Raw genomic sequence first — 13371 nt, forward strand, 5'->3', positions numbered from 1 at the left:
ATACACCTTGACTTTAAGATGGCTTCAAAGGTAAAAGTTCAGAAATGTAAGATCAGGAGTTATATGATCACTATGGTTAATAGAACACTTCCATACCCTATGAATATCATGACCATCCCTGTGGTCCATGCAGTCAGAGAATGGTTGGATGACCAGCCATTTGCCAATGGCATGATTATAATGAGCAGACACCAATCTGAGAATGGCATAAAAAGCAGAATTATTTGGTCTTTCCAGGGATCATACCATATCGTGCTACTATCTTGCTCTTCAGAAAGCCTAGTCCATTAATGTCATTTTGGACCAGTAATGATTACTGATTTATCACAGCTGGCATAAAAATTCCCTCGTCACTGAAAAGCAAGGTTGTTCGAAACTAGAATTTTCCTGTTCTCAGAACAATCATCATCAACCATTTTCAATCCACTGCAGGATGAAGGCCTCTCCAGCAACTTTCCAGTTCCTTCTGTTTTGTGCAATGGCCATCCATTTACTACCCACAAACTCATGAATTTCATCTGTCCATCTCCGTTGTTGTCTTCCAGGTTTTCTTCTAGCTCCTCTTGGGTACCATTCTGTTATTTTCTTAGTCCATCTGTCATCATGTCTTCGAGCTATGTATCCTGCCCAAGACCATTTTAGTTCTTTAGTTTTGATAAGAATGTCCTTTAACTGAGTTTGCTGCCTAATCCATGTGTTTCTCTTCTTATCTAACAGTCTGATTCCCAATATAATTTGTTCCATTCTTCACTGTGTAGTTCTCAGCTTCTCTTCCATTCTTTTGGTGAGTGCCCACGTTTCACTTCCATAAGTCATGGTGGGGGGGGGGGGTATACATTTGTTCATTATTTTACGTTTCAGACAAATTGGGATATCGCTCCTCAGTATGTGATTATATTTCCTGAATGCTATCCATCCAAAATTTATTCTTCTCTTAACTTCCAGCCATTTATCATTATTACAGCAAATGACTTGTCCCAGATAAGTATATGACTCCACCTTTTCAATTACTGCTCCTTCAATCATTATATCCCTTTCTGTGGCATACTTGTTCATCATTACTTTTGTTTTAGCTATATTCATCTTTAGTCCAAAATCTTTACTAACTCTGCATAACTGATTAAGATTTTCCTCTAATTCTTTGAGATCATGGCTTATGACCACCATGTCATCTGAGAATCGTAAATGGTTTAGGTACTCTCCATTCACATTGACTCCTTTCTGCAACCAGTCTAATCTTCTGAAAGCTTCCTCAAGGGCAGCAGTAAACAACTTTGGAGATATCGTGTTTCCTTGTCAAACTCCTTTCTCAATTTTAAATTTGCTACTGTCTTTGTCTAGTCTAATAAAGGAGGTAGCATTCTCATATATTTTCTTCAAAATCATAATATATGGAGTATCTATGCCTTGTCTTTCCAGTGCCCGAAACATTGCCTTAGGCTGTATGGAGTCAAATTCCTTTCCACAATCCACAATTTGCTTTCTCCATTAGCTGTAACATTATGTGAAGGTGATCCACAGTTGAGAATCCTGTCCTAAAGCCAGCTTGCTCTTTCAGTTGATTCTCATCAACTGAAAGAGCAAGCTGATCTGTTCTAATCTTTCTAATCTGTTCGCAATGACCCTTGTGAACAACTTGCAGATGTGGGATAACAAGCTAATTGGTCTATAATTTCCAATTTCTGATTTATCTCCTTTCTTATGCAGCAAAACTATGATTGCATCATTCCATTCCTTAGGCGTCACACCTTTTCTAATGCGTTTTGTGAAGAGTCTTACCAGTTTTTGTGTCATGTCTCCTCCTCCCAATTTTAACAACTCTACAGTAACTTCATCTTCCCCCAGGGCTTTCTTGTTCTTCAACGCATGTTCTACCTCATCAGGTATGTTGTATGTGTTACTAATTTGCGATCCATCTTCCCCACTGCTAGCATCATTCCCTCGTTCCTTGTATAACTCTTTATAGTAGTCTTCTCTGCTATTTATAAGTTCACCATCGCTATTCTTCAGTTTCAGTATCATTTGTCTTTCTGTATTACTGCTCATGGCTGCTGATTTAAATCCGTAATGCTTGTTCTTTCTTGTGTTAAATTTTCTTATGTCCTTTCTTTCTAATGGCTTTGCATAACTCAGTATACTCAGAACAATACCCGTTCACAAAACTTCATGAGTAAATTAGGATCACCCACTCTCAGTTCATGAAGAATTTGCAGTTTGTAAGGATTCCACTGATTTCTCTTCTGGATGCAGTGGACACTGGATTTTGACAATCAAATTTACAGACATGATGCAGAGATTTGTTTAGGCTGAGTGCAAACCTCTGAAGCATTGCTTTTGTTATTGCTTTATCATAAATTCTTTGTGGAGGCCCACTACATCACTATACAACACTACCCCATCTCCTTGAATTTCACCTGCACATATAGAAGACTAGGTAACTGGAGGTTGTCCTAGGTGATGTGAGTTTAATGTATTTGAAACTCCTTTATGACTATACAGAGCAGAATTACTTCCATGCAGCCATATTTATTCAGTAGTATTAGTCACAACTACAGTGAACAACCCATGCAACCAATGGTTCCAAAATTATACCACCTGAGGGTAGATTATCCAGAAGTCTCTATGGCAAGAAGTCTAAGCCAATCTAAGACAGATAGCAAAAAGAAATATGTTGAGGTACATGTTTACATTTCATAATGTTACTGTTAATACCCTTGAATTGTCAAAACCATCCCCATCTTTGCTTTCTGCTGGCTCTGCCTAGTTCACTAGCATCACATTTCACAAATCCTTCAAGGATCTTGTCTATTTGGTTTTCTTTTTTTCTGATTCAGTGTTACTCTGTTAAAGGCACATAAAAAGACGTAATTTCAACCACCTTCTCTGAGTTTTTTTTTTTTTTTTTTTTTTTAAATTTGCATTGGTGTGCATCTATTACATTAAAATAGATAAGGTTTGTTTTTCATATTGATCAAAATCTTTAGCTCAGCAATAAACATGAAAAAGATACTGAACATAAAACTTTAATCAATCTCTATTTACGTATATGAAACAATAAGGATTTCTTCTTTTGTCAACAAGATGCTGATTTGAAATTTAAATAATACAATTTGCAGAAAGGCAAACCAAGGGAAATAGCAAACTTCCTTGTTTTCCCCTTTTACAAAAATAATATGTGAATATTAAATTTTGTCAACTATTCTCACACTATAGTTCTATAAATATGAATAAAGTATTATGTAAATAAATTTACAATTTTGTCCCATTTTTAGTTTTTCCTTTATTATGCAATTTAACTATTTTAATTCTTCAGGGAAATTCATTTCCTAATCACCCAAGGTAATCAGGAGTTTAATGTATACACTGAAAATAGAATATATAATAAAATATCATTTAAGTGTAATTTCATCAGGATAAAAAAATTAAAATCATGTGATACTGATAACAAATTTTTCATCTGAACATATTTTACAAACATTAACAGACTTAGTGTGTATACTGCACACACACACACACTCCTAATCCAGATCCATTTTATTTTTATCTTGAATAGCTGCCAACTTCTGACTCAAAAAGCTGGAGATCAGGCAACTGGAAGCAAGAGTTAAACAATAGATTTTTGTGCCAAAACAAGCATAAAACAAGTTTTGCAGGAGTTCATGCAATAATCAGATTTTTCAATAAAAAAAATTGGTTGATGTAAAATCCACACTAGCTAGAAAATAAATTTAACTAAATGTAAACTTATCTAGGATTTTTCTGTCTCTAGATTTCTGTTGGATTGTCTGCCAGATGAACTGATTATGACTGCTTCAAGAAACTAAACCACATGACATTTTTTTTTTTTCCAAACTAAAAGTTGAAAAAAATTGGCATGCAGCATCTCTGTTCCTTTCTCGCAATTACTCTGTGAAAAACATAAAATACAGCTTTAAAATCAACCTAAGTAAACTAGGTTTACATTTAAGATAGTATAGAAAGTTTCAGTTAATAATGTTCAACAACAACAAAAAAAAGTGCAAAAACTTTTCTCCTGAGTTGCCTTACAAAATTTATTTTTTTACTTCAGCGATGTGCATCAGTTAAAATTATTTAAATCTATCTTTCCTTTTGGCACAACTTTCTAGATATTACTGAAAACCCCATGGACTCGCATCTGGTGAGAATGGGCTTGGCAAACCCAGGGTCCTGAGCTGGATATCATCATTCTTCTCTTCTTGGTGATTCCTTTCTACTTCTGACTCTCTCTCTCTCTCTCTCTCTCTCTCTCTCTCTCTCTCTCTCTCTCTCTCTCTCTCTCTCTCTCTCGGGAATTTTTTTTTTTTTTTTCGGCTGGTGCAGCATAAGCCTCCGGCTTCCTTGCATCATATGGCTAATAATAATAATAAAAAATGTCCATTAAATATTCATTCATTTTCACATGAAGGCATACAGCTCCCTTTCAACATAAACATTAATATAAGAATGAAAACAGCCTATTACCACAAAGTGCTCAACCTCCTTTTAATCCTCTTTTAATACTCTTGCTACTCCAATTTTTAGGCTTACCATAGAGCTGCATTATCAACATTAAGTGCCAGACGGTTTTTTTGAAGGAAGAACCCAAAATGCTTTCAGATCATTCAGTGGATGCCCAATACCATAAAGTCACTTTCCACTGTTACACTGCATTAAGAGCATGTTGCTTTTGATTTTTTTTTTTTTTTAACAAATGACCACCACAATGGGATACAGTTTGGAATAACTTCAAGTGCTACCATTCTTTTCAGAAACCACATCACTACCTCTTCTTTCCCTGTCCATGCAAATTAATAATACCTGTTATTTTTGTTTTTCAGTAACTCTTTTTTTATATATTTAATTTATTTAACACTTTTCATTATTATTTTTAAGATAGTCACCATATTTTATTAATTTTTTTTCTCCAACTGTCATCACCTTCCTGTTTTCTCCTCCATTTCATTCACTTACTATACATATACAGTAACCCCCCACTATTTGCAGTATCTGTATTCACAGTTTCGCAGTCGCTGATTTAATATAAAATGAAACTTCCTAAAAAATGATAATTTTAAAGCGCCGTGAACATTTTCTGCCATAAAAAATTATGGGCATGGCTAAATTCATCTTGCCTGATTAAAACAGTACTCAGTGGGTGGGGACGAGGGGTGACACAATCGTGAGTGCAGTTTTTTCCCGCTAATCACTGTTCAATATGTGTTATGCACTTGTTATGGAAAGTTTCATCATTTGCTTTTAATTGATATGTTTACAAAAGTGAGAATCTACCATTTTGCAGTGTGTTAGTGTAAACAGACTTTTCGAGTGTATTAATGGTTAAAAGATAGTGACTTTATTATGGACAATTTCTTTTTTAACCCCTACAACAATATGGCCATGAATAACAAGGGAATTGTGAAAAGATCAAAGAAGGTGATGACATCAGTGAGTAAAATTGAGTTAGTAGACAAAATTTCTAATGGTAAAAGTGTCGCGTCAGTGAAAAACATTATAAAATCAATGAGTCAATAGTACAATCAATCAAGAAATCGGAAGAAAAATCCATGAAAACGCACTTATTTCTTCAAAAATTTGCTCTGTATCTCGTGATGTTAAATTAGAAAAAATGGAAAAGGCTTTAAATCTGTGGATATAAGACCAAACTCAAAATAAAATTCCATTAAGTTCACTCATCATTCATGAAAAGGCAAAGCACCTTTATCCACACTTTAGCAAAACTGGTGATAGCACTGCTGGGATAAATTTTTTAGCTAACAAAGGCTGGTTTGAAAGGCTTAAAAATCGATATGGCCTTCACATAATGTGAAACTTGTAGGCGAGTCTGCATCAGCAGATTTTGTGGCTGCAGAAAGTTTCCCGACTGAATTTAAAAAATTATTTATGGACAAAGCATATGTTCCTGAACAGGTATTCAATTCAGATGAAATTGGGTTGTTTTGGAAGAGGATGCCAGCCAGAACATACTTAACACAAAATGAAAAATCTGCTCCTGGATTCAAAGCTTCCAAAGATAAGCTTACTCTACTGGTTTGTGCAAACGCTAGTGGACACATGATTAAGCCGATTCTCATGTATAAATCGCAGAAAATCCATGTGCTTTAAAGTAAGAGAATAAAGAACATCTTCCAGTTTATTGGAAATCCAATAAAAAAGCCCCAATAAAAAAGTGGTTTAATGATAGCTTTGTGCAAGAGGTGGAAAGTTACTTAGATTCAAAATCTTTGCCTTTCAAAGTTCTGCTTCTTATTGGTAATGTGCCAGGACAGCCAAGCAGTATAGCATTTCATCACCCAAATGTTGAAATTGTATTTCTGCCACCCATCACCACATTGCAACTGCTAGACCAAGGTGTGATTGCTGCATTTAATCCTACTACGTTAGGAGAACTTTTACTGGCTTAATTGAAAAAATGGAAAGGAAGTCAGACTTAACTGAACTGTAAGTCAAAGTTAGAAAAATTATAACATCGCAGATTGCCTGATCAACATCAAGGCATCAGTTGATGAGATAAGAGCATCTACAATTAACACATGTTGGCAAAAATATTGGCCAGAAATGGTTGTTGCTTAAACAATCCCAAATGTCAATGAACTGGTTGCCGATATTGTAGCAATTGCACAAGAAATAGAAGGTGAGGGCATTGAAAACATCAATGCAACAAACATTCAGGAACTTATTGAGACTCATGCAGATGAACTTACAATAGAAGGGTTGGATGAATTAGTGACAAAGGCAAATGAGAATCAAAATGATCCCAAGGAGGAAGATCTCAACGTTGATAGACCAGAATTAAATAACAAATCATTAAAGGAAATCTTTAGCCTCTCCAGACAACTTTCAGAAAAGGTGGTGGAAATGGATCCTAATTTGGAAAGAAGCATAAAGTTTAAATGAGACCTAGAACAATTACTCTTGCCTTACAAGGAAATCCAAAAGGAGCTAAAAAAAAAAATTAGGAAACAAACTTCAATTACGAGTTATTTATCGCCCAGCAACCCATATTCTTGATATGTTTTTGAAATATTTGTTTGAAATTTCTAATAAATTTTACATCTAATATTAAATTTCTTCTTATTTTCATTTCAATACCTTATGCTTGTATTTCACTACATAATTAGAATTAGCAAAGGCACATGATGCAAGAAAGCAAGCTTATATAGCATCAGCCAGAAAAAAAAAAAAAAAGTTAATTCACCCATCCACTTGCTCCAAAATGTTTGTCAAGTTCTGCCTTGAATCTATTAAAGCTATCAACTTCTACACGATAGATAGAAGTTTGTTCCAGCAATCAACCACCCGCTGGCTAAAGGCAAACTTCCGCACATCCATCCTACAACCGTCCTTCCTCAATTTGAATTTATGCCTTCTCAGGCGATTATTCTGAGCAAGAGGAAGAATCCCATCAGAATTCAGCATGCTCAAACCATTCAAGGCTTTATACACCTCAATCAGATCACCTCGCAGGTGCCTAGTCTCCAGACACTGTAATTTGCTAAACTTAAGCCTTTCTTTGTAAGAACAATCCTTTGTTCCATTCACTAATCTTGTTGCCCTAATATAATACATACATATAATACAACAGAACCCTTTTATTACTATAGGTGCCATAACTCAGTATTCATGTTTTCGGTATTCGTGCCATTTCTCAGGAACGTACCCCCCCCCCCCCCCCCCAACCTGGTCCCTACCGCCCGCTAGTGGGCGATTCAAGCTTTTATGGTAGGTGGTGGGGGTTTTTGTCTGTTGTTAAAAATTTTGTTCTTCCTCAATATATCGAATACATTGCTAACAACTTCGCGAATTTCACTTTTTAAAATGTGCTTTCTGCAATTTACTTTTGAATTCCATCTCTAAACTTGGAATATAGATAATAATTCACTGTCCACTTCTCGAAGTTTACTCATGGACAAGGGAGCAACGAATGAGAAAAACTCTGGCAAAATAAAAAAATGCCTGTGTTATATCCAAATATGTGGAAAATGATATTTAATTTATTGATACCTTTCCCTGAGAGATGTTGAGATGTTGTTGGGTTTTTAGGAGCATTAGCAACTAAGGCCATATTGCTCCGTGGATATGCGGTGGTCATTCTCTGACCTTTCCGCATTCTCCGTATTTGGTGGTCACGGGCTCGAACCCGGTCTAATCAAGAAGCATGTGCTATGTACTGCTGTTCCTGCCCACCTGACTATGGAGGCACCATACCTTTCCCTACTTCATATCTTGTAGAATCAGGCTTTAGAACTGTTAATCATATTATCACCACACAGAAAAACCGTCTGAATATCACCGAAAGAGGGACCTTCATTTTTTCCTTATGAAAATCGAACCAGATACCAAATATTTAGTCTCACAGCATCAGCCTCAAGGATCTCATATTAAAGGTAATTTCAATAAACTTTATTGTTTTCACATTTAACTTTCTTTTTCTTCAATTTAAGCAGCTCCCGCACTAGTAGGCACTGTATCAATGGAGATGCAGAAATTCATTAAATTTAAATTATCGATGTATAAACATATAAACATACATGAAATATAAATAAAAAGATAAATTTAAGTACATATTTTTTTTACAAACCCTCCCCTCTAAAAATTACTTCGCACTTGTGCTAAACTGAGTTACTGTGGTACCGGTGGAGGGTAAGGAAATTTTATCATCAACAAAGATACAAAAGTGGGTGGTAGGTATTAAAAGGTTGATGACCCCTGGACTAGACAGCAAATACCAGCAAAAGAACAGCAGAGATATCAGTGTTGCATTTGTTTAGTTCAGTTTTAATGAAAGTTGAAGAATAAAATTCATTTTGCATAAAACAAAAAATAAAAAGTAAAATTTTAATTATCCAGATCTTTTCATTCACTTCAATATATCATTATTTTTACATATAGTTCAGTTAATTGTATATACAATAAACTTACTATTTTTCTTTAAAATGGAACTGAAAGAGGCTATTTGTTATCTTTGCACCACTCTGACCAGAAAATACAAACATGCTATCCCTAGCTACAGCAACTGGAAAATTACAGCATGTCGGGGGACAATCTCCTTTCTGAGGTACCTGAAAAATTAACATAAGGATTTATTAGAATATGGCTTTAACAGATGACTTGGATATTTGTATTCTTGCTGATAGACTGATAGCATTGATGCCACACTAAAGATGAAAAACTAGAGATTAATAAAAACTAAAGACAATTATTTAAAAAACAAAAACAATGATTAATTTATGTTATATGTGATTACATATAAAAGAAATTAATCAGTCAAAGACAGTGCACACACACACACACACACACACACACACACACACACACACACACACACACACACACTGGGGGGAAAGATTTCCATATTCTCTTCAACAATTTATTATCATTCAAAAATATCCACAATTAAACATATGCAAATTGAATGTGGGAACTGCCTACTTTATATAATCATTTCACAAATAGCAAATAAAAAAAATAATAAAGTATATGAAAGTAAACCAAAAAATGCCAATTGTAAGAACCTGTACTGATAGAAAAAAAGTCTCAAAATTTAAATGCTCTCCATGCCTACACAAATGAAGTCTTTAATAAACAGAAGCTTTTAATTATGGCTACAGCAATAGAGGACTAGTTCTATTTCTGCTGTAGCCATAATTGAGTGAGGATTATATCTCCTCACTGATAGAACCCGTAGTACACTTAAAGAGTATATATTGAACAGTGTTCAAATTATTGATACTGAAAATAATGAGTTCTGGGAGATGTAGGCATAATATGGATCAACTTGCAGACTAGTCACAGGTTATAAATAAAACACTTCTTTCATACAACACATCATTTAATACATCTTCAATTTACAACAGGCTAGCCTCTGTGGGCTAGTTAAATGAAAAACATTGTATATTTCAGAAATGGTAATGAGGAGCTAAAGGCTGTATGTGAATTGTTGGCATAATGTGAATAAAATCACCCACTGAAGAAGAAGAAGAATCCAATAATTTCAGTTAAACATTTTAGGATCGAATTAGTTCTTTTCTGAGAACTAATTTTTCATGATTTATCTGTTTGTTGGAATGATTCATGGCAAATCAAGTTGCTGAGATGTTGAATAATTGTGGGATAGTGAGAGAGCAGGATTTGGCTAGGGAGAAGAGATCAAGGGACAGTATTATTTAAGGAGAGTACGATAACAGTAGCGTATTAATGTTTTTTCCCTTGCTCTTTTCCTTTCCCCCCCCTTTCTCTTCCTTTTTCTTTCTGGGGATGGCCCCCAGTTCCCCCCCCTCCTCTGTAGTGGGCCCTCAGAGGAATCTGTCTCACTATTTCACAATGTCAGGTGAGACAATCTCTCAAATTGAGACAGTGCTCTACTGCTACTGGCTCATCTTCCCATGGTGTGGACAAGTATTTGCCCGGAATCATCTATCCAGGTGACTGATGCTTCTGCGTAGCCAAGTGGACAGAACAACACAACACACACAATTCACACAAACCCACACTAATCACATATATGTTGTTCACAGAGACACCAGGTGGGGTTGAACTGAACATAGGTTTAACATATGTTAAACATAGGTTTAAACTTTACAATAACATATGTCCATGCTGGACCAGGGTCAAGAATTAGTGAGAATTATATCTCCTCCCTGATAAAGCCTATAGCACACTTAAAGAGCGTATGTACACCATACACCTTTGGTAACTGTACATTTTAATGTGGTCCAAGGATTACTCAATAGCACATACTCTGCTGAGCATGTGCTGCATTCATTGTGGATATTCTCAGATATACTGTCATCTGGGAAGATGGAGGCAGACCCAACATGACTCTGAACTCAAGCCATCAGTGAAGACAGGCATGAAGTCAGAGTATTCGACTCAGTGAGCAGCACAGAGTTGTTGGTAGACAGAATTTGGAGTGGTGGTCTTTCCCCCACTTGTTAATAGAAAAGTTGCATGATGGTGATCAAGCATGCCGGGGTGGAAGTAGTTGCCTTGGTGATAGGGCAACATTCATCTACCGTGATGTTAAAACAGTTCACAGTCTGATGGGTGTTTTATAAAGATTTTTCCATTGTGGCTCAAAAACCAGGTGTCCATGTGGGATGATCTGGTATGGATTTTAGTTTAAAAGCATACTGTACAGACAACTGTTTCATACAAAGTAATAATCATGGCTCATATGCTTCAATATAGACTCTGTTCAGGAGATATTTAAAATGATCCAGTGACAATATGAATTGCCTGATGGTGGATGGGATCCAGCTATCAGAATACACTGAGTCTAGCAGATTCATTTACCTGGGATCCATAATCTAACTCAGACTTCACAAGTGAATGATAGAGGTGCAATAAAGTGTATTGGTCCAAGGATTACTCAATTAGAGTAATCCTTGGACCAATTAGATAGTTAGATGAGATTGCATCTAACTCTTGGATGAAAAGTTAGATGACAGGTCACCTTTCTATCAAATACAAGCCCCAAAAATCTAATCTTGGGTACTACTGAAATAGCATTTTGTCCAAGTTTCAATTCAGGTTCAAGGTGAAGGTTGCACTTCCAGCAAAAATAAATGTATGCAAGGCTTTTGTGAGCTTAAGAGATAACATGCAATGGAGGGATGGTCATTTCAGTCTGAGTTCGGAGGGAACATCTCCCTGCTACCTTCTGGGCACAGGTGGGTTTGTTAATATTTATAGGTTTCGCCACTTTTCCTGCCTCCTGGTACATGTTCAGCTCTGCCTTAAGTAGTTGAATTTCTTTTTCTTCTTTCCACCTCTCGCATACTCTTGAGTAAGCAGGGTGCTCTCATTGACAACTAATGCAGGTGAGTGGTTTTGCTAGTGAACATGATGTAATTTTGTGGTCCTTGCAACACATCAACTGCATTCAAGGACCACAAAACTGCTGGTTGAAGGCAATCCTGCACTCTTGCAATTGGCGCCTTTAGGGTCTTAGTTTTTCTTGCATGTACTGTATTCGTGCCCTCTAATGGCATAGTGGCCGCATGTACTTTCTTTCTGCATGCATATCTGGAATGTGTGTCCGAAGCGTATGCATCAGTAGCACTTGGGAAATGGGAAATGCTCCCTATACCAGCATCTATTCCATCCTATATAGATTCTTTGCTGCTTAGATAATATATAAATAGACTGCTTAGATAAATAGACTAGAGGATTCTAACTTAATTTTTCTGTGTCTTCTTTTGTGGCTGTTTCAATGTCCACACCTGTGTTTCTAATTTTGCTAAGTGGCTTAATCTTCACATTTTTAAATTGCGTTTCCAAGTTTTTTGTGACTGCCTGTTTACAGCTTTGCTTGAGTCAAGCTTGTTTCCTCTGTTGGTCTTATAACAATCACGTTGTTGTCCTTTCCTTGATCTGTTTGTGTATGGATATCTTTTGAGTTATTATTATTATTATTATTATTATTATTATTAATATCCATATGATGCAAGGAAGCCTGAGGCTTATGCTGCACCAGGAAAAAAAAAAAAGTTCCCGAGTAACCCTGAGAGAGAGAGAGAGAGAGAGAGAGTCAAAAGTAAAAGGGAATCACCAAGAAAGAGAAGAATGTGATATCCAGCTCAGGACCCTGGGTGTGCCAAGCCCATAACTCACTAGATGTGAGCTCCCGGGATTGAATTTGATTGGTTACTTTTAAGTACTAGGGCATAGGTCTGAATTTGTTGTCTTGTTCGTTCCCACTCGCATTCCTTTGTTTTTAACTATGCTTTGAGAACTTCATTTTTAAATGTGAATGTCTGTTACTCTCCATTTTAGGCCAGTTTAGTCATTGGAGAGGATCATCATCATCATCAGCCATTTTCAATCTACTGCAAGATGAAGGCCTCTCCAACAACTTTCCAATTCCTTCTGTGTTGTGCAATGGCCATCCATTTACTACCCACAAACTCATGAATTTCATCTATCCAACTCTGCCGTTGTCTTCCAGGTTTTCTTTCTAGCTCCTCTTGGGTACCATTCTGTTATTTTCTTAGTCCATCTGTCATCATGTCTTTGAGCTATGTGTCCTGCCCAAAACCATTTTAGTTTTTTAGTTTTGATAAGAATGTCCTTTACTTGAGTTTTCTGCCTAATCCATGTGTTTCTCTTCTCATCTAACAGTCTGATTCCCAATATAATTCGTTCCATTCTTCACTGTGTAGTTCTCAGTTTCTCTTCGATTCTTTTGGTGAGTGCCCAAGTTTCACTTCCATAAGTCATGGTGGGAAGTATACATTGGTTCATTATTTTACGCTTCAGACAAACTGGGATACTGCTCTTCAGTATGTGACTATATTTCCTGAATGCTATCCATCCAAAATTTATTCTTCTCTTGACTTCCAGCCATTTATC

At 36.1% G+C, this 13371-nt stretch overlaps 1 protein-coding gene across 5 annotated transcripts in view; it reads right to left on the reverse strand.

Annotated features, from left to right (window-relative positions):
• Positions 1 to 13371, reverse strand: part of Lztr1 (Leucine zipper like transcription regulator 1) — a 609234-nt gene that overhangs the window by 366498 nt on the left and 229365 nt on the right. For all 5 annotated transcript variants that reach the window (XM_090374223.1, XM_090374222.1, XM_090374224.1 and 2 more), the window contains one exon: positions 8941 to 9080. In XM_090374223.1, the coding sequence (XP_090230349.1) occupies positions 8941 to 9080 (140 nt within the window). The remainder of the gene's footprint in view (positions 1 to 8940; positions 9081 to 13371) is intronic.

Source organism: Mastigoproctus giganteus, chromosome 5 (genome assembly GCF_048544385.1).
Source record: "Mastigoproctus giganteus isolate SK-2022 chromosome 5, ASM4854438v1, whole genome shotgun sequence".
NCBI classification, from domain to species: Eukaryota; Metazoa; Arthropoda; class Arachnida; order Uropygi; family Thelyphonidae; genus Mastigoproctus; species Mastigoproctus giganteus.